Source organism: Corvus cornix, chromosome 3, assembly GCF_000738735.6.
Source record: "Corvus cornix cornix isolate S_Up_H32 chromosome 3, ASM73873v5, whole genome shotgun sequence".
In the NCBI taxonomy this organism is placed as follows: Eukaryota; Metazoa; Chordata; class Aves; order Passeriformes; family Corvidae; genus Corvus; species Corvus cornix.
The window spans coordinates 84,370,905-84,387,488 of record NC_047056.1 but is presented as its reverse complement, the minus strand read 5'-3'; the positions used below and the strand labels follow the sequence as shown (position 1 = coordinate 84,387,488).

At 38.0% G+C, this 16,584-nt stretch overlaps 1 protein-coding gene across 2 annotated transcripts in view; it reads left to right on the top strand.

Annotated features, from left to right (window-relative positions):
* KCNQ5 (potassium voltage-gated channel subfamily Q member 5) overlaps positions 1–16,584 on the top strand; it is a 282,302-nt gene that overhangs the window by 184,462 nt on the left and 81,256 nt on the right. For both annotated transcript variants that reach the window (XM_039569441.1, XM_039569440.1), the window contains exon 2: positions 11,574–11,664. In XM_039569441.1, the coding sequence (XP_039425375.1) occupies positions 11,574–11,664 (91 nt within the window). The remainder of the gene's footprint in view (positions 1–11,573; positions 11,665–16,584) is intronic.

Genomic DNA, 16,584 nt, shown 5'->3' with positions numbered 1-16,584 from the left:
CAGGGCTTCTTCTTCAGCCTTGGAAGTATGCAGTGTTCAGCAGTATGTACTCACAATCATCTCTGATCAAACTGTGCACGTGGAATCACAGAATCATAGAATGGTTTGGGTTGGAACTGACCTTTAAAGGCCATCAAGTCCAATGCACCTGCTGTAAGCTGGGACACCTGCAGCTAGATCAGATTACTGAAAGCCCCATCCAGCCTGGCCTTAAATGCTTGGATAAGTGCTTACAGGATCATCCTATGTGAAAGGAAACTGATCTGCTAAAGTAAAATTTATATAAGACATTCTCTGTGCCTGCAGTATGTCTTATAAATACAAGCTTATTTCACACAAATTTCTGAGCTGAACAATTTTGGCAAAGAGTGAAAGCCACTGTAAGATAAAATGTTGGAAAGTAAAAGCACCCTCGTGCTGTTTCAAACAGGCACATGTGTTTAAGATCAAAGGGCAAGCTTTTCCCCACATGGAAAATAAGTGATCATTTTGTGTATTTAACATTCTTCATAAGCGCAATGGTTGTTCCAGAACCTTTGCAACTCCGCATTTAATAAAATAACTCGTTATTGAAACAGAAACATTGTTGTTGCCAGAGCAATGCATAGGCCCAGCTTTGGCACATGGAAGCCAGACGTGTGAGCAGCAGCTGTCTTCCTGACAGACATCCCAGGAGAGACAGGCCCTGCTGTGGGCACACAAGGTGCTGCCCTTCCACCCGCTGCTTGCAGTCACTGCTGGTGTGCTCCGCAGCCCTGCCTTGTAGGGACTTCAGAATATCTTGCTCGGTGCACGGAAAAATTATGTAACACTCTTTCCAGTTGGGGTGATTATGAGATAAAAGATCCTGAAATATAGAGGAAAGAAGTCACATCGTTGGGCTTTGACTATAGAGACTCAGACAGAATAAAGGCTTATTGTGAAAAGTAATGGTTACATCTTGCTTTAGGTCTCAAGACCTAAAATCTCTGCAAGTTTTCTGTACTCAAAGTAGCATGTGATACAAAGCCATAAGCTTTTTGTTGTACCCTCTCCAGCAAGACCTAGTGCTTGACAAAGTGTGTATCTGCTCTTTGCTTTTAAACACAAAGAAACTCAAGCATATGAGGAAATAGGTGAACACCCCCCTACCCCCTCAGTTTTGAGACTTTGTGCTGCTTTCCCATCAGTATTATATGGATGAGCATAGAGAAGAGATAAGTATTGCTGTAAGTAAGTTAAACTCAGGAAATTTCTTTGTCATTTGAATCTTTCAAGGTGGGATTCTTCTTTTGCAATCTCACATGCTTCCACCATCAGGTTCTGGTCTGTTAGTACTGCTGCCTAACAACAAGAAAGGGCACTTTAGATTCCAGAAAGTGCAGGACTTATTTAGATTAAGGAAGACAAGACTAATGGTGTGGTATAAAACTGAACACCCTCAAGCTAAAGTGCCATGATTGATTCTTAGAAGTAAGTTTAATACTAACAGTGCATTATGTTAGAAAAATATTCTGTGTTCCATTTATATCCTTGTTTACTACTGGGAGAAAATGATAGGAAATTAACAGGATTTTCTTTGCTCTGGTGATATTTATGAGTCAGCTCATAATTCCCAACACAAGCCATACTTCCACTGAAGTCAACTGTAAGGTTTCAGTAAAAACCAAAACCCAGCTATTAGTTACTAGGAGTAAATAAAGTTAGAGAAAGAAGACCTAGACCTTGGAACATTAAGGAATTTTTTAAAAATACTAATTCTTAATAACATTATGACATTACTCTGCCAAGTTTAACGAGCCCTGGCGTTTGTGGCTGCTTAGATTTCTGTCGTAGCTGTGAGGGGCATTGGGGCTATAAGGCAGCCTGGACTTGTAAATACTCTGTTATGCTTAACCACTTTTTTTTAATACCATCATGGATATATGGTTTTTTTCAGGATAGACAATGGAGTGCTCAAAAATACTCCTCTGTATTTCAGTGTAATAAATATGATAAATCATTCCTGTCTTAATCAGCTTGCTGAATTAAAGCATCATAAAGTGATCAGATTAATTGGTATATATGATTTTGTATCATTTTGTACCATTCCCCCCACAGCCACCACAGGCTGATATAATGATGTGGTACAATACATGTCAAAGCTCTGATGTTTCCACTCAAAATAATTTTTATTATTTAAAAAGAAATAATTTTTTTAAGTGTGCTTTATGTGTTATCTACTATTCTGGCTAACATGTGAGATAACCACATTTAATGACAGCAAATTGGAATCCCCATGCAAAGCCAGGGATCCCATAGATTCTTCATTTATGTCATGGAATTGAGCATTACTGGCAGAACAACCATGTTATTTTGCAGCCTGGAAAGCTGTTATTGGAGAACTTGTGGGTACTTCTTTGTTCATTGTGGGTACTTTTTGGTTCACACGCCTGGAAGGATAAAAAATTGTAGAAGTAGCCAAGGGTTGCTAAGATGCCTTCTTGAGAGATATGATTAAAATAAGTTCCTTTGGCTCATGTATTACAGTACAATATCTTTGTATGACTGCATTTGAGTGTCCTTTCCCCTGAAAAACTCTTTTAATTGTCAATGTTGTTGACTATACATCAATGAAAAACAAATGTAAAACCAAAGCAAAATGCAGTATACAATATACTATTGGAGAAAAAATAAGAGAAATGAGGAAATTGATTTTTGTTCCAGAGCTCTTCAGTAGGATGAAGTATTTTTTGTGAAAATGCACAGTGGACTCGAATGTTTCCCACAGTATCATCCTATCATAGTCAAGTTGGGCTAATAGTCTTAATCCCAAGCTTTTATTAAAATATGTCAATCAGGCACCTGAATTTGAAAGATTAAATTTTCAATAGATTTTGTCCCCATATTTACTTTTAATTAAGATGTAAAACAGGACTGAAATCACAGAATCAGAGAATATTCTGAGTTGGGAGGTACCCACAGGAATCATCGAAGTCCAAGTCCTGGCCTTGTACAGGACAAGAATTTCACCATATGTCTGAGAGCATTGTCCAAATGCTTCTAGAACTCTGGCAGGCCTCTGCTGTGATATATCCTGAGGTATTCAAATGTAAAATATCCCCACTTTTTGTAAATTACAGCTCAGTTGCTAAATAGGCTCATTTGATAATGTTTTTTTCAACGCAATAACTTGACATCCAGAAGTACCTATCCGTAGTAAAAGATGTACTGGCAAGTCCAGAGAAAAATTTCATCCAGACACATGGTAACTCCCAGACCATACCCAGGAATTGTCTAGGAAAGTGGTGTTTTACCCAGGCTGAAATGATTCCAGTGGCAGTCCTCAGCATTTAATGGTACAGACCATCAACAGCCATTGGGAGTGTCATTCCCTGTCACATTACTCACTTGAATCACAGTAAATGGGATTAACGCCAGAGGATAAGGTTCTTTTCTCCCAACACAGTGTGTTTCCTCCTTAGTTTTAGCTGCCAAAGCCAGTGTTGGCAGCGTTGGCCACTGATGGTCAATTAGGCAATGAAGGTAACTGATGTCTGGCCCTGCTACAGTAAATCACACCTTGGCTTTGCCAGAGTCAGAGCTGCACTCTGAGCACCAAGCAAACAGGCAACTCTTGTGGCATAAAAATTACCCAGCAGTCCTGCAATTTTCCTGTTCTTTTAAGTTTGCTCTGTTACTTTAAAAAAAACCCAACCAAACATGAGGTAGTGGCAATATTTTTATCTTAAAACCTGAAGACCTGAAAAGCTGATTTTGTAGTGGATTATGCTGGTGATTACCGAACACATTTCTTCCTTGCACATCTATACATTTCCTATATTAAGGATTATTTTTCTCCTTAGCAAGACATCCAAGTACAGTATGTTAGCAAACACTTTCACATAAAAAGGTTGTTTGAGTACTTCCCTTTGCCCTAGACTGTGAAAAAGGTTAGAAGAAATAGACAGCAATAGAAAAATTATTTTAAAGAAAAAGTTATATAGTGGTTTTCACTTCTCTAGCTTCATACTGTAATTCTTTAAATTTTCTCTATTTCATTATACTGAAGTTTTATCTTAATATTGTATATGTTCTAAAAAATATATATAAATTCTGCAACCTGTGCTCAGTGGTAAAGACAACATAGTTTCTACTCATATTTTAAATTAATTTTCTTGTGAAGTATCTGTGGTCAAGCAAAGGTTGCTGTGTAAGATACCAGACTTGTCACTGGGAGTTGGAGCTATTTGATGCAAAAGAAAAATCCAACAGAGTTGTCTAAATACAAATTTTATTTATTAAATTAAGCCTTCACATTTGAAAATTTTGGTTTACAAAAAGACCTATGCTTTGTGAGTGATAAAAGGAGCATTTTGTCATTTTCTAAAGATTCGAGCCAAATCATTATTACTTGTCCCAATCAGTAAAATAGTTAAAATCTGGAGGACCGCATGCTTTATTCTAATTTTTCTGTTATCTCCTGTTGACACCAATGAAAATAGAAAATATCTAGGTCACAAGAATCTCTGAGCATTAAGAAAAAGCATTTCCTGATTTGTTTTGGGTTTTTTTAAGCTAATGTGCTTGCTCAAGGAAAAACGATGCCTCCTTTTTTAGAACCCTGGAGAAACTTACCTTGATATTTTATTTTTTGTCTGTGATGGAATGGGTTATCAAATGTGCATTTAATGACTCTTTTATTTGTGCCCCATAGGTACCTGAACTATTTGATTTGCTTTGTTTTGATATCATCTCCTGTTATAGCCTCTTCATTGCTTTGTCAATAGAAGCCAAGTACAATCACTTAGCAGACTCTGCTAAAAATACGATTCCTTAAAAATATGTCAGAAAAGAACAATTTGGGTTGGCAACAATTTTTTTCACACTGCAAGTGTAAACTGTTTCATGCTTGATAAACTGTTCTAATTTTTAGAATGAATAAACATCCCACAGTGGAACAAAAAATATTTTTAAAACAAAATTTATCCATCACAGCCTGACAAAACTCACCTTTCTAAATAAGTTGCTTCAGCAGCATGCTTGGTTCTTAAAAATTGTCAGACATGAAATTCAGTTCAAGTTTCTATATTTCTGAAAAAGGTAGCAATTAATCCAAAGAAAGAATACATAAAAAGACAGGTTTGCTGCAATGCTTTTTTTTTCTCAAAAATTATTTATTAAGTTTCATATCCAGTTTATTTTCCCATTTTAAGACTGTGAGGTCCTCATACTCTACCTCTCCACAGCCAGGACTGTACTATTTCTGGGTAGAAGGCAGTGCATTCCCACCCTGAACATGCTACACTCTTCCGCTTGAAGGAAAGGTTGAAGTGCAAGTCATTTTAAGGGAAATCTACAGGAGAAATTTATGGGCTTTTTCTATGGAAGAGCACTTATTCTCCATGCAGCTTTTGTCAAACACTTTTAACAAATTGTAATAACCTTTGTCATATCTCATTTTCTTGCATAAACAAGTCACAATGAAACTATAAATGATGGAAAATTTAATCCACGTGGCTTGCACTATCAAAACTGTTAAACTGTATTCTTTTCCACCATGTCAGCAGTGCATTATCTGTTTTATAGGAATGTTGAAAAGATTACTTTTTAAGGGAGATACCGCAGAACCTGTGTAACTGTCTGCCTCACGCCTGCACTAGATGACGTTTTCACTTTCAGTTCTTCCTGAAGCTAGGAAAATGCTTCAGCGTTTCTCTTTCCATGTCCTATCAGAGAGGGCATTTCCACCCACCTCCAATGACTGTCTGCTCAGAGGCACCAGGAAGTGCTCAGAGGCTGAGGGTGCTGTCAGGTTTGTGCTGCCCTCCTGCCTTGAGCATTCACATCTGCTCTGGGGTGGAATGTGGTACACCAGCTCTAAGTTGAACAATATGCATAATTCCTCCTCTGTGGGAACCTGGTGTCTTGCAAATTGTGTGTACATATAAGAGTAACTCCTGCTCCAGGAGAGGATGTTTTTTCTTCTGTCCCCAGCAGTTGCACGGGATACTGAAGCTGTAAATTCTCCCTTTCACCCATCAAGAGGGATGAGAGTGCTGATAACATCTAGCCAAGGCAGATCTGTCTTTTTGCTTTTTGTGAGAACCATTCACAAAAATTAATAATCCCCATGAAAGTGTAACAGTGCTATGAAAGACTGTCTTTCCTTCCTTTTTTAATAGGGTTTTCTCTGGGTATATTATCCACTTATGTAAATCTTTAATGTATCTATTGGTGCTATACATCCAGTATATCTTCAGCACATTTATTTATCTAATGCCACACACAGATTTTATGCATTCGAGGATTAAAAAATCATGTAAAGGCGGCACTTAGGTACTCAACTCAGCAAGATCCTGATCACTGTCAAGAAAGCACGGTCACTGCCCCTGGCTGTGGAAAGAATTACTTATGGAGGGGCTCTAATAGTTCTTTGTAGACTCAGACCTCATGAATGCAAACAACTCCCTCTAAATTTGCAAGCAAGTGCATTAGTGTACCAGTGGGAAAAGTAAGAGCTAGTTTTTGGTTGTAACTAAAGTTAGCAAAAGCTTTCAAACATTTTCTACCTTCCATACAAAATCTGGGATAATGGCACTGCCAACAGTTTGCAGTTTTGGTCATAATCCTGAATGCCCTTACCTCTGTGGGGATTAAATCAGACCTCAAATAATACTGGAAAATATCTCTGGTGGTCTAATCGCTTAATTATGCCACTTTAACAGTGATACATTTTTATTATTTACAGAAGAGGCCACAAAAGTTTGCAGATGTTTAACTTTTGATTATTTTAATTCTAGCAGTAAATTATGTAGCTAAGTAGCTCTTAAAGATCTTCCCAGGTTATATTTTTCATCCTTATGATACTCCTTAAGTAATGTTTTAACAATTGCTTTAAGCTGAACATCCTTTTCCATATGAACAGCCCTTAAATCAAACCGTAGTAAAATTCTGCTGAAAATTATATAAATGGAGAATTGGTAGGTCCTAATTAACCAGTAAGAAAAGTTTATGAGAGGCAGATTGATTAAATATCAAAGCTTCTGAGTTATATTATCTTTCATAAACTGGCTTTTCTCCAATTAGTATATACTTTCAGGAGCAGGGGAATAAGATGAAAGGATCTGAAACAAAACTGATTATTGCTGAAACAAAAATGGAAGTTGCTGCTTTTGATAAAATACAAGGCTATGGCAGCACTTGAATAATTTTATGGGAAGTTGCTGCCCAAGGCATATGTTTTACTGTCTGATACCGAATGCATGAGGAAAAACCATCTGGTTTTTTCAGCCTGAACAATTATATGATCCAGATTGAACCACTAGAGGCCAAATATAATTGCTCTGTGTTTTGCTTTGTACTCCTCTCTACCTACAGCAGCATAGTCTTGTACAGCATGTATCATAGCACACAGTTCAAATGATGGCATGGGAAAAACTTTTTCTTCTATTGAGGGTTATCAAATTACTATCCAGGGCTTAATGCAATCCTCTACACTTCATCTGTCACTGGAGAAATAGTTCACAATAGGACAGAACAATTTCTGATAAATTTTGACCACTGTGATGTTTGAACCTTAGGGATTTATTTTGATTTTGTTAAAATCGTTTAACATCCAGCCAGGTGAAAGGTGTTGCTAGACCCTTCATGCCTTCAGTTCCAGCTGGGAAAAAGGAGAGGTGCTTTTGTTGCATGGCTTGAGTAAACAGATTGCACTAAAAAAGATAGATAGTGAATCCCAACTATTAGTTTACTTTGAAGGAAAGCACTTCAGCGATATATAAACTACTGAAAACATTCCACTTTTGTTGCTACTGTTGTGTTTTACAACACCTAAATGTATGCTTTTAGTTTTGCCATGCTAGTAGGATTGGGTTTCTCCCCTCCCTAAAAGTGCTTACACTTTAATTTTAGACATAATGTACTGAGTGGCACTAAAAACAGTGTTCAGTGTTGGAGGGAGGAATGAGGGACAGAGGGGCAATATTTGAATGTGTTTGCGGATAAATGCAAACATTTTTCTTTTGTTCTTTAATAATAATAATAATTAATAATGATGCTCCATTCCTTTTAGAGTTTCTGGAAAAACTGAGAACAAAGGTTATATATGTTTGGAAAAATTTCTTTCCAACACTCTTCTTATGTATTGCTGTGAGGATTGTTTCTGCTTTTCATGGACAAACTGTAGAATTATGTCAACCAGGTGCTAATCTACACTGCACCTGGCTTTCCTGAATATTTGCTTTTATTTTGATTAATACACTGCTTAACTGTACTTACTCCCTCTCCTGACTCACTTTTCCCATCTATTGTGAATAAACAGCTTGCCCACAGTGATATTCTAAAGCACGGTCCTGACAGACCATGGCAAAGCAAGTGGTGGGTGAGTGGACAACAGTTTTGTGCCTGTAGGATTGGGCTGTGACTTAAAAGGTTCAGGTTTATTCCACATATAAAGACTTTCTATGTAGCCTTAGGCAAGTCCCTTACCTTTACAGTGCCATGGTTTCCAACTGTGATATGGGAACAAAAAACTTTCTTTTTTCCTGCTGTGTCTGTTTTCTATAATTGTGCTATAAGAAATCTCTTCCAAGTGAAAACTTGTATTGTGTGTTTGGACAAGACCCAGTACAACTGGGCCTCCAGTTTAATTGGTATTACAGGAATAAAACCAAATGAGGGATTTTTAATACCTAAACACAAAGGAAGTAAGCAAATGTCATTTTAATTGATTCAGGTCTAAAGAAATTCAGTAAAAGGAAATTACGTTCTTTTACTGTAAATTCTTAGTCACTCAAAATTTTATTTTGCCCTCCATGCAAGCCTTAATGAGAAGAAACCACATTTATGCCTATGTCAGTAGGATGTAATTATAGGGGGGTTGCATCTGAAGGCTGTAGCAGCTGAAACTACAAGTAACGTTCTTTGAGATTTTCCATTTTTATAAAGGGAGGTGAAGGAAAGAAAATTGCTCACAAGATGGGTTTTTGTCACATATCATAGAATCATAGAATCACAGAATCATAGAAAAATAGAATCATAGAAAAATAGAATCACAGAATGGTTTGGGGTTGAAAGGGACTCTAAAGATCATCCAGTTCCAGCCCCACTGCCATGGGCACAGAACCTTCCACTAGACCAGGTTGCTCAGAGTCCCATCCAACATGCTTGAACACCTTCAGGAATGAGGCATCCACAAGTTCTCTGAGTAACCTGTTCCAGTGCCTCAGCACCCTCACAGTAAAGAATTTCTTCCTAATATCTAACCTAAATCTTATGTCCTCCAGCTTAAGGCCTTCCCCCTTGTCCTATCACGACATGCCCTTGTGAGAAGTCCCTCCCCAGCTTTCTTGTAGGCCCCTTTTAGGTAATGGAAGGTTGCTTTAAGGTCTTCCTGGAGCCTTCTCTTCTGAGGGGAGGCTGAACAGCCTTGATTCTCTCAGCCTGTCTTCACAGGAGAACTGGTCCAGCGCTGTGATCAGTTTAGTGGCTCTCCTCTGGGAGATGTCCCAACAGGCCAATGTCTTTCTTGTGCTGAGGGCCCCAGAGCTGGATGCAGCACTCCAGGTGCGGTCTCACAGAAGTAAAGAGGTGGAATCACCTCCCTCGACCTCTGGCCACACTTCTTTTGATGCAGCCCAGGATGTGGTTGACTTTCTGGGCTGTGAGCATGCATTGCCAAGTCATGTTGAACTTTCATCCAGAAACACCCCAAAGTCTTTCTCCCTGGGGCTGCTTTTGATCCATTCTCTGCCCAGCCTGTACATGTGCTTGGAATTGCACGTCTTGAATGAGTTTTTTAATTAATCTTGGAGCATGTGTTGATCTTCACCTCTCTCTAGTCTAGAAGACTTGCCAACGGTGTATGCCAAATGTGCACTTCACCCTCCTGGATACTGTTTTATTTACAGTCCTTAATAGAATTTATATGCAAGGTTGTACCATATTTGATTTTCAGAGTAGAACTTCTCCCCAGCAGTTAAGTGATATGCTAAAAAATGTGCCTCCAAAGTCTAATTGCATTGCAGATAGAGATTTTCTACTAGAAATTCTGAAGACTAGACTCATATTTTTATGTAATGTATTGCATATATTATAGCACTACTATATTGCACCACTATGGAAAGTCCATATGTTGTGGGAAAAAGTAACCATAGCTCCTGAAGCACAAGTGGATGCAGATGCAATAATATAGTAATGTTATATCCAGTAGTTAGAAACACAGAAGTATTTAGGTTGAAAAGATCCTCTTTGAGTCTTCCTGTCCAACCTCCTGCTCAAAGCAGAGCTCACTTCAAAGCCAGAGCATGGCCTTTGTCAGCCAAGTTCTGCAATCTTTTGGAGCAGAGGTTTCACAGTGTGCTGTATTGACCCTGGCAGGACACTGGGTGCCCACCAAAGCCTCCCTATCATTCCCCTTCCTCAGCTGGATGGAGAAGTATAATGAAAGGCTCATGGGTCAAGATAAGGGCAGGGAGGGATATGTATCTATGTTAATTACAATATCTATTCACGTGGGTTAGAACATCTGCTAATGAGTCCCAGCAATTCAGACAAAAGTCAAAGGCCTGCCATTTGTTGGTTGACTCATAGCACAGCATGACTGACAAGTGTTTTAAGAAGGAATTAAGCAAGACATTGGTAGAATCAATTATTAGTGGCTGCTGATTAGTCAGTTCATGATATTGTGGGTAAAATGAACCTTTCTCATCCAGTTCATAGATGGTTTCACTAGCACAGTGGTATTGTTGGTGAAGCAGTACAAGAGGAAAGGATAATCCTTACCACCAACAGTATGTGTCAGAGCAATATCAGCTTTTCTGTCTCATGTCTGCAAACACCTGTGCTGTATGCTCTAAGGACTGGACATGGGATATGCAAGAATTTCTGCAGTGATACCATTTGTTTGGATCTTCCTCACAAAAAGATTTAGCTCTGTTTTGCCTGTATATATTCATCAGTATCATGAAACATACAGGCTCATGCAAACTCAAAATTGTGCTCATGTTTTCCTGATTGTAACTGCCCAGCTTGTGTAATCGTTTTAAGTCCTTCAGTGGATTGTATGATACGAAGTTTGTTCCCAGAACAGAGCCTGTTCATTGAGGACAATGACTGCCTCTCACTTCTGGTGGTTTGTACATGAAGTCTGTTGCTCAGAAGGAGGTTGTTTCAGATGGACAGAGAGGTGTGATATGTAACTTAACTCTTTGGTAAGCTTGTGCAGCAGATATTTGTGATCAGTTGTGGGAGAAATGATTTTTCAGACCTGGGAAACAACTGTCCCGTTGGAGATCTTTCTTTAAAGACACTTAGATTATCTGGACTGCATAAAGGTACAGGACTGTGATGCAAAACATAACGTCTGTGTATACTGGGTCATTTTCCCAAGAAAATCTTGTTTCTGTTAATTCTAGCAGTGCTGCTCAGAAAGGTATGGATTTAATAACAGGTTATTATTCTAATGAACTAAGTAGTGCCTGTATTCCCTTCTACTAATGAAGACTGTACAAAGACAGTCTTCTATTAATGTTGGTGAAGTAGGATCAATACAGATACTGGGTCAGGGTACTGAAAAATATTAACAATTATTAATATTCTTTCTTTTTCAGTTTTCTCCTTGTGTTTGGTTGCTTGATTTTGTCCGTGTTTTCTACTATTCCTGAACACACAAAACTTGCCTCTGGTTGTCTCTTCATTTTGGTAAGTGAAAATTCTAAATACAAGACAATTTTACAGATACTTTTGTATACATTCAAATCCTCTCTCTCACCATGGAGGAAGTAATATAACACAATAACTGAACATTTTAAAAAAATCAGACTTTTCATCAGGATGATGAAAAGATGATAAAATAGAGGATTGCACTGTCTTTTTATTGAAAAACAGGTCGGATGGTAAGACAGTGCTCATAAAGTATTGTACTACATTGCCTTCCTTGCTTGAGAATTGCTGTGGCTTATAACTGATAGAATTTCTACTGCAGTTTGGCAGTGACTGAGCATGAAAGACATTTGATATTGCTGCTGTAATTTATAAAGTCAGTATGTAGTAAGAGGCACTTAAAATAGGAATTAATTTTGGTATCTTAGATACCAATTTGGGATAGCTCTTGGTAGATACTGACATTTTAGTAGCAGTTGCTGCAGTAGGATGTGGTAGTTTCATTATTTCTTCATAATACGTGCTTTTGTATTATGTTTTTTCCCTTTTTCTCCTTTTTCCCTTCTGAGGTAAATGAAAATGGCTTTAATCCCTAAAAGTGCTTAACATTTTTCATGCATTGTACAGACACCATTTTATTCTTCTTCTTGATGGGCCATTTAGTTCTGCAAGCAATGGCCTGAGGATAGGCAGTAGTGAGCGTTAAAACGTCACTGTATACCTGGAGTTACCATGGTTATTTCAGTTCAGTGTATTCAGCAGACTGTGGCTTGTTAGGTAGCACCTGAGGTGAAGTAACTGTTGACAAATGCCAACATTTTAGCTGCCATCACTGTATATATCCAAAAGCTCTGGTCTTCAGAACAGCTCCCTAATTAATTAGGGTGTGAGCAGGCCAATAAGCATAATTATGCTGTGTGCTATGTCTTTGCAGCACAATAGGCCACTGCACCAAAATTCCTGAACTAAATGTCCAGAGCTGGCTAGGTGCAGGTACGTGGTGTCCTGCTCCATTAGATGGTTTCTTAGCAGGGCTAATTAGGGAGAACCATGCTAAATGTTGCGTTTTTCTTCCTAGCTGTATTAGTGCTTTTTCTTTCTCTGAAGAAAAGATCAGGTGGCATTAAACCAGCTAGAAATGATCAGATGTAATCCTACACTCATACCTAGACCCATTATTTATGAATCTGAACAACACTTGGCAAATGGAAGTTTGTTTGAATGTTCTGCAGCTAGTTATATTATCGTAATTGGTACACTAATTACTAACATTTTTTGGTACAGAAAACAGGAAAATATTATTAGTCTGAAAATACCCTATTTGTAATAGAAGGTGCTTTTGTGACAAGTAATCCATTTGCCTGTATACTTATGCAAATAGTTTGCAGAAATGCCATTTGTTCTGACATAAAATATGCATTTCTCATGAGCCACATATTTGTTGATTGTGTTGGTACACTTACTACTGCTGATTCCTCAGCTGGCTGATTCCCTCTACTGTGCCATGGGTCTCACAGGAGCCACAATGTGGAGGAAGTCTGTGAAGCCCTGGCCTTGCTCCCAGCACTGGGCAGAGGTGTGGTGAGCTCTGATAGCTGAGGCACCAGTCCCTGTAGAGATGTCCATCAGCTGAGCAGAGTTGCTCAGTGTCTACTGGGGGAAACTTTGGTGCTTTTTGCTGCTATGGCTTCCAAGATGAACTTTGTCCATCTTAACTGTTCCAACTGCACATCCCATGGCCTCCTCTGAGCACAGAATAGGCCTTAAGGAGGAAGAGGGTGGATGGTTGATTCTTGAAGCATCAATACTAGCCTCGTCCAACATTTCTATGTTATAGCCTACTGTGTTCAGCAAACCTTTGGCAGGAATAAACCTAGTGATGACGAATTTTGAGTCTCCTGCTGTGGGTCTCTAATGGAGAAATATATAAACACAGCAAAGTATGAAGTTCCAGAAGCAGGCTAAAGCTGACTGCTTTATTGCAGTTTGCTGATGCATGGTGTGTCCCTTCTCTACATACTGAATCATTAGCTGATATTAACAGTTATCAAAGCAGGCTTTTGTAGCTGCAAACCAAGAGGAAAATACATTTCTACATTAACTCAGGAGCAGTTGTTTTGGCTGTGCCAACACCTAACTGCAGCCACTAGAGTTTTCGCAACCTTTTCCTTGCAGTGATTCACACAGCTCTTCCAAATGTGTCATTTAGTAAGACAGCTTTATTAACTATCAGATCTGGTTTAATACTGTTTGTGCTTTGTGCTTGAAATAGAAGTTATATGTTTATTTTCTAATGAAGTACTGTACAAATACAACAATCCATAGAGCTGCCTGCTGGGTTTCTGTGAACTGTTTGTTTTGCAGATTTATTCCAGATGGTCTCCCCTACAGCCATGTTAATTGCCTAAAAAGCTAATGTAATGTTCCTTCAACTTAATACCTGAGTTGCTGCATGCACTGGCACCTGTGGCTTTTGACATATTGCAGCTATTCACAATTACACAGGGAGATTAAAGAGGGAAGTGTAGATGAGCTGAGCAAACCTTTTCTTCCTTCTCAGAAAGGCCAGAGGAGCTGAGAAGATTATTCTTCTGCAATCAGTCAATTCCATTTATCTGCCTGAGTCTTCCCTTTCTAGGGAGCAGAGAACATATTTCCTAATCACTGCATTCTAAATATTCTCTCAGAAACATGCAACAGTGTGTGATAGCTCAAAGCAAATCATTGTTTAGGAAAGCAGTAATAGCTGAGGGTTTCTGAGCTTCAGCAGAGGTTAATGGACTCATCTGGGATACAGAAATGCCTGAGCTCTGCTCCCAGAGCCGAGGCAAACCTGCCCCGCTGTGTTGTGTTGGACCCAGCTTCAATTCTGGCATCCACACAAGTACTACTGTGTTCCAAGGCATCTTGTCCTTATCAGGAAACCTGTCAAGGGAAACGCCTTTAATATTTGAATTTTATATTTAAAATGAAAGTCCTGCAGATAAGTTAAGTGGATGTTACATACAGTAATGTTGAACTGTTACATCAGTAATTAATTTGGTTAGATTTGTGTCCAGAAATAATAAGAGTAACTGGGAGGAGACCATCAGATTAAACTCCTTATGCCTATAATGATAATTGTGCTTTAGCCTCATCTGTGCACACAACTTCTGGCACTTGAGCTGTAGCAGTGATATATCCCAGACAGGCAGTAGAATAAAAATCTACTTCAGCATCAAAATAAACCACAAGCAGCTTGAGAATCTAACAAACACAGCAAGAAAATAATCTTTGGTGTATTGCTGATCTACAAGCACATTTACTAGCAGTTTATCAAATAATAAACACAAGCAGAGTAAAACGGAGGCTGTGAAGGCAAAACCAAATCTTTTAGGGAAGGCAGCCAAGAAGGAATATTATCTGGAACTGGAGGTCATTTGTGCTCTTGACCAAACTCTCTATATTTTAAGCTCATTTTCAACTAAAGCTGAAAGTTATGTGAATTTCTGGTTCACTTCTGTTTGTTTGCTGTCAATGCAAGAAAATTGATAAAATAATTTGAGTTGACCCATGAAGATTTGACAAATTGAGAAGTAAATAAAAAAGGTCTTGGATCAGTTTAAATCCTTCATTCGGCCTGGGGTAAAATATCATTTGTGTATTTGATTTTTTAGAACTTCTGGCTTAAAACTAAGATTGAGATTGTAGGAAACAAAATATCATTTTTATTTGAACAAACAAAGCATCCCTTTTTTTTTCATAATTTTAATTTTTAATCAAGATAGGGAGATTGAGAAACTCAAGTGAATTTCTGCAGAACTGGTTTTATCAAATCTGTTTTGTGCTTTTCTCTGAAAATGGCTGGTGTAGAAAGCTGTACCCAGATTTGTAGAATAAAGGCCTCTGAAAATGTACTCTAGGAACACATTCTTCAGGCAGAAATAGCTCCCAAAGATATAAAAGCAGACAGCATGCACAGGATGAAGCTGGTTTGTTCATGTACTGTGGTCACTTAGATGAATCCAAAAGGAGAGTCTACTAAGTGCTTCTTGCAATTAATATCTTTCCAGGATTTTTTTCTCCTAATATTTTTGTGTAAAAGAAAGAGGGCACACATTGATTTTAAAAACATAGGGTATAGCTACCCTATTGCAGGTAAGCGTATATTCCATTTCTCTCTGCTCTAGAAAATAAGTCCGTTCACAAGGATGAAATCATATAAATCCACTACAGCATTTTAAAGCTAGTCAGAGTGGATTTTTAAAAATCCACTCAATGTTTTTTGGGCTCAGTTAAAAAAAACATGGCATTTTTCAGTTTAGATTGTACGAGCACTTGAATGCTCTTGCCATGCTTGGATAAAAGACCACCAGACCTGATAGAAGACTTAATGGATGGCTCTATAGGACCAGCTATCAAGGCATAAAAAGAAAAACTGAATGATCTTGAAAGATTTCAGTTATAGATACATTTCTAACAACAGTAAGGTATAAACCCTTTACTGGAATTTTGTCGCATCTTCTTCTGAGAAAAACAGATTAATTTATCCCTGATCTAAAAAACAGTGAATTTGTCAAAACTCAAAATTAGTATTTCTCAAGAAACACTAATTTCTAGTGTTTTATTTTCCAAATCAATTCTTAGCTTTGAAATTTCAAAATTCCTCATCGAGGCCTCTAAACAATTACATTAGACATACAACACTGATGTTATCAAAGACAGAATAAGAGAGGGAAATATAACATTGATAAGGTAAAAACCTTCATGCTTTCAGTCTTGTTTGGATTCATGTACACTAATATTATAATAACGCGATAACATGAGCAAAAAACAATTCAACCATGTCATAATAAACTACCTGTTAGCTTTAAAAATATCCTTACCTTACCAAAATGAATATTTTCACATCTTTGCTGTTTACATTGATGCTCTCCTATTATGTATACGGATTTGACCAAGTCACAGCTGACTGTTGTT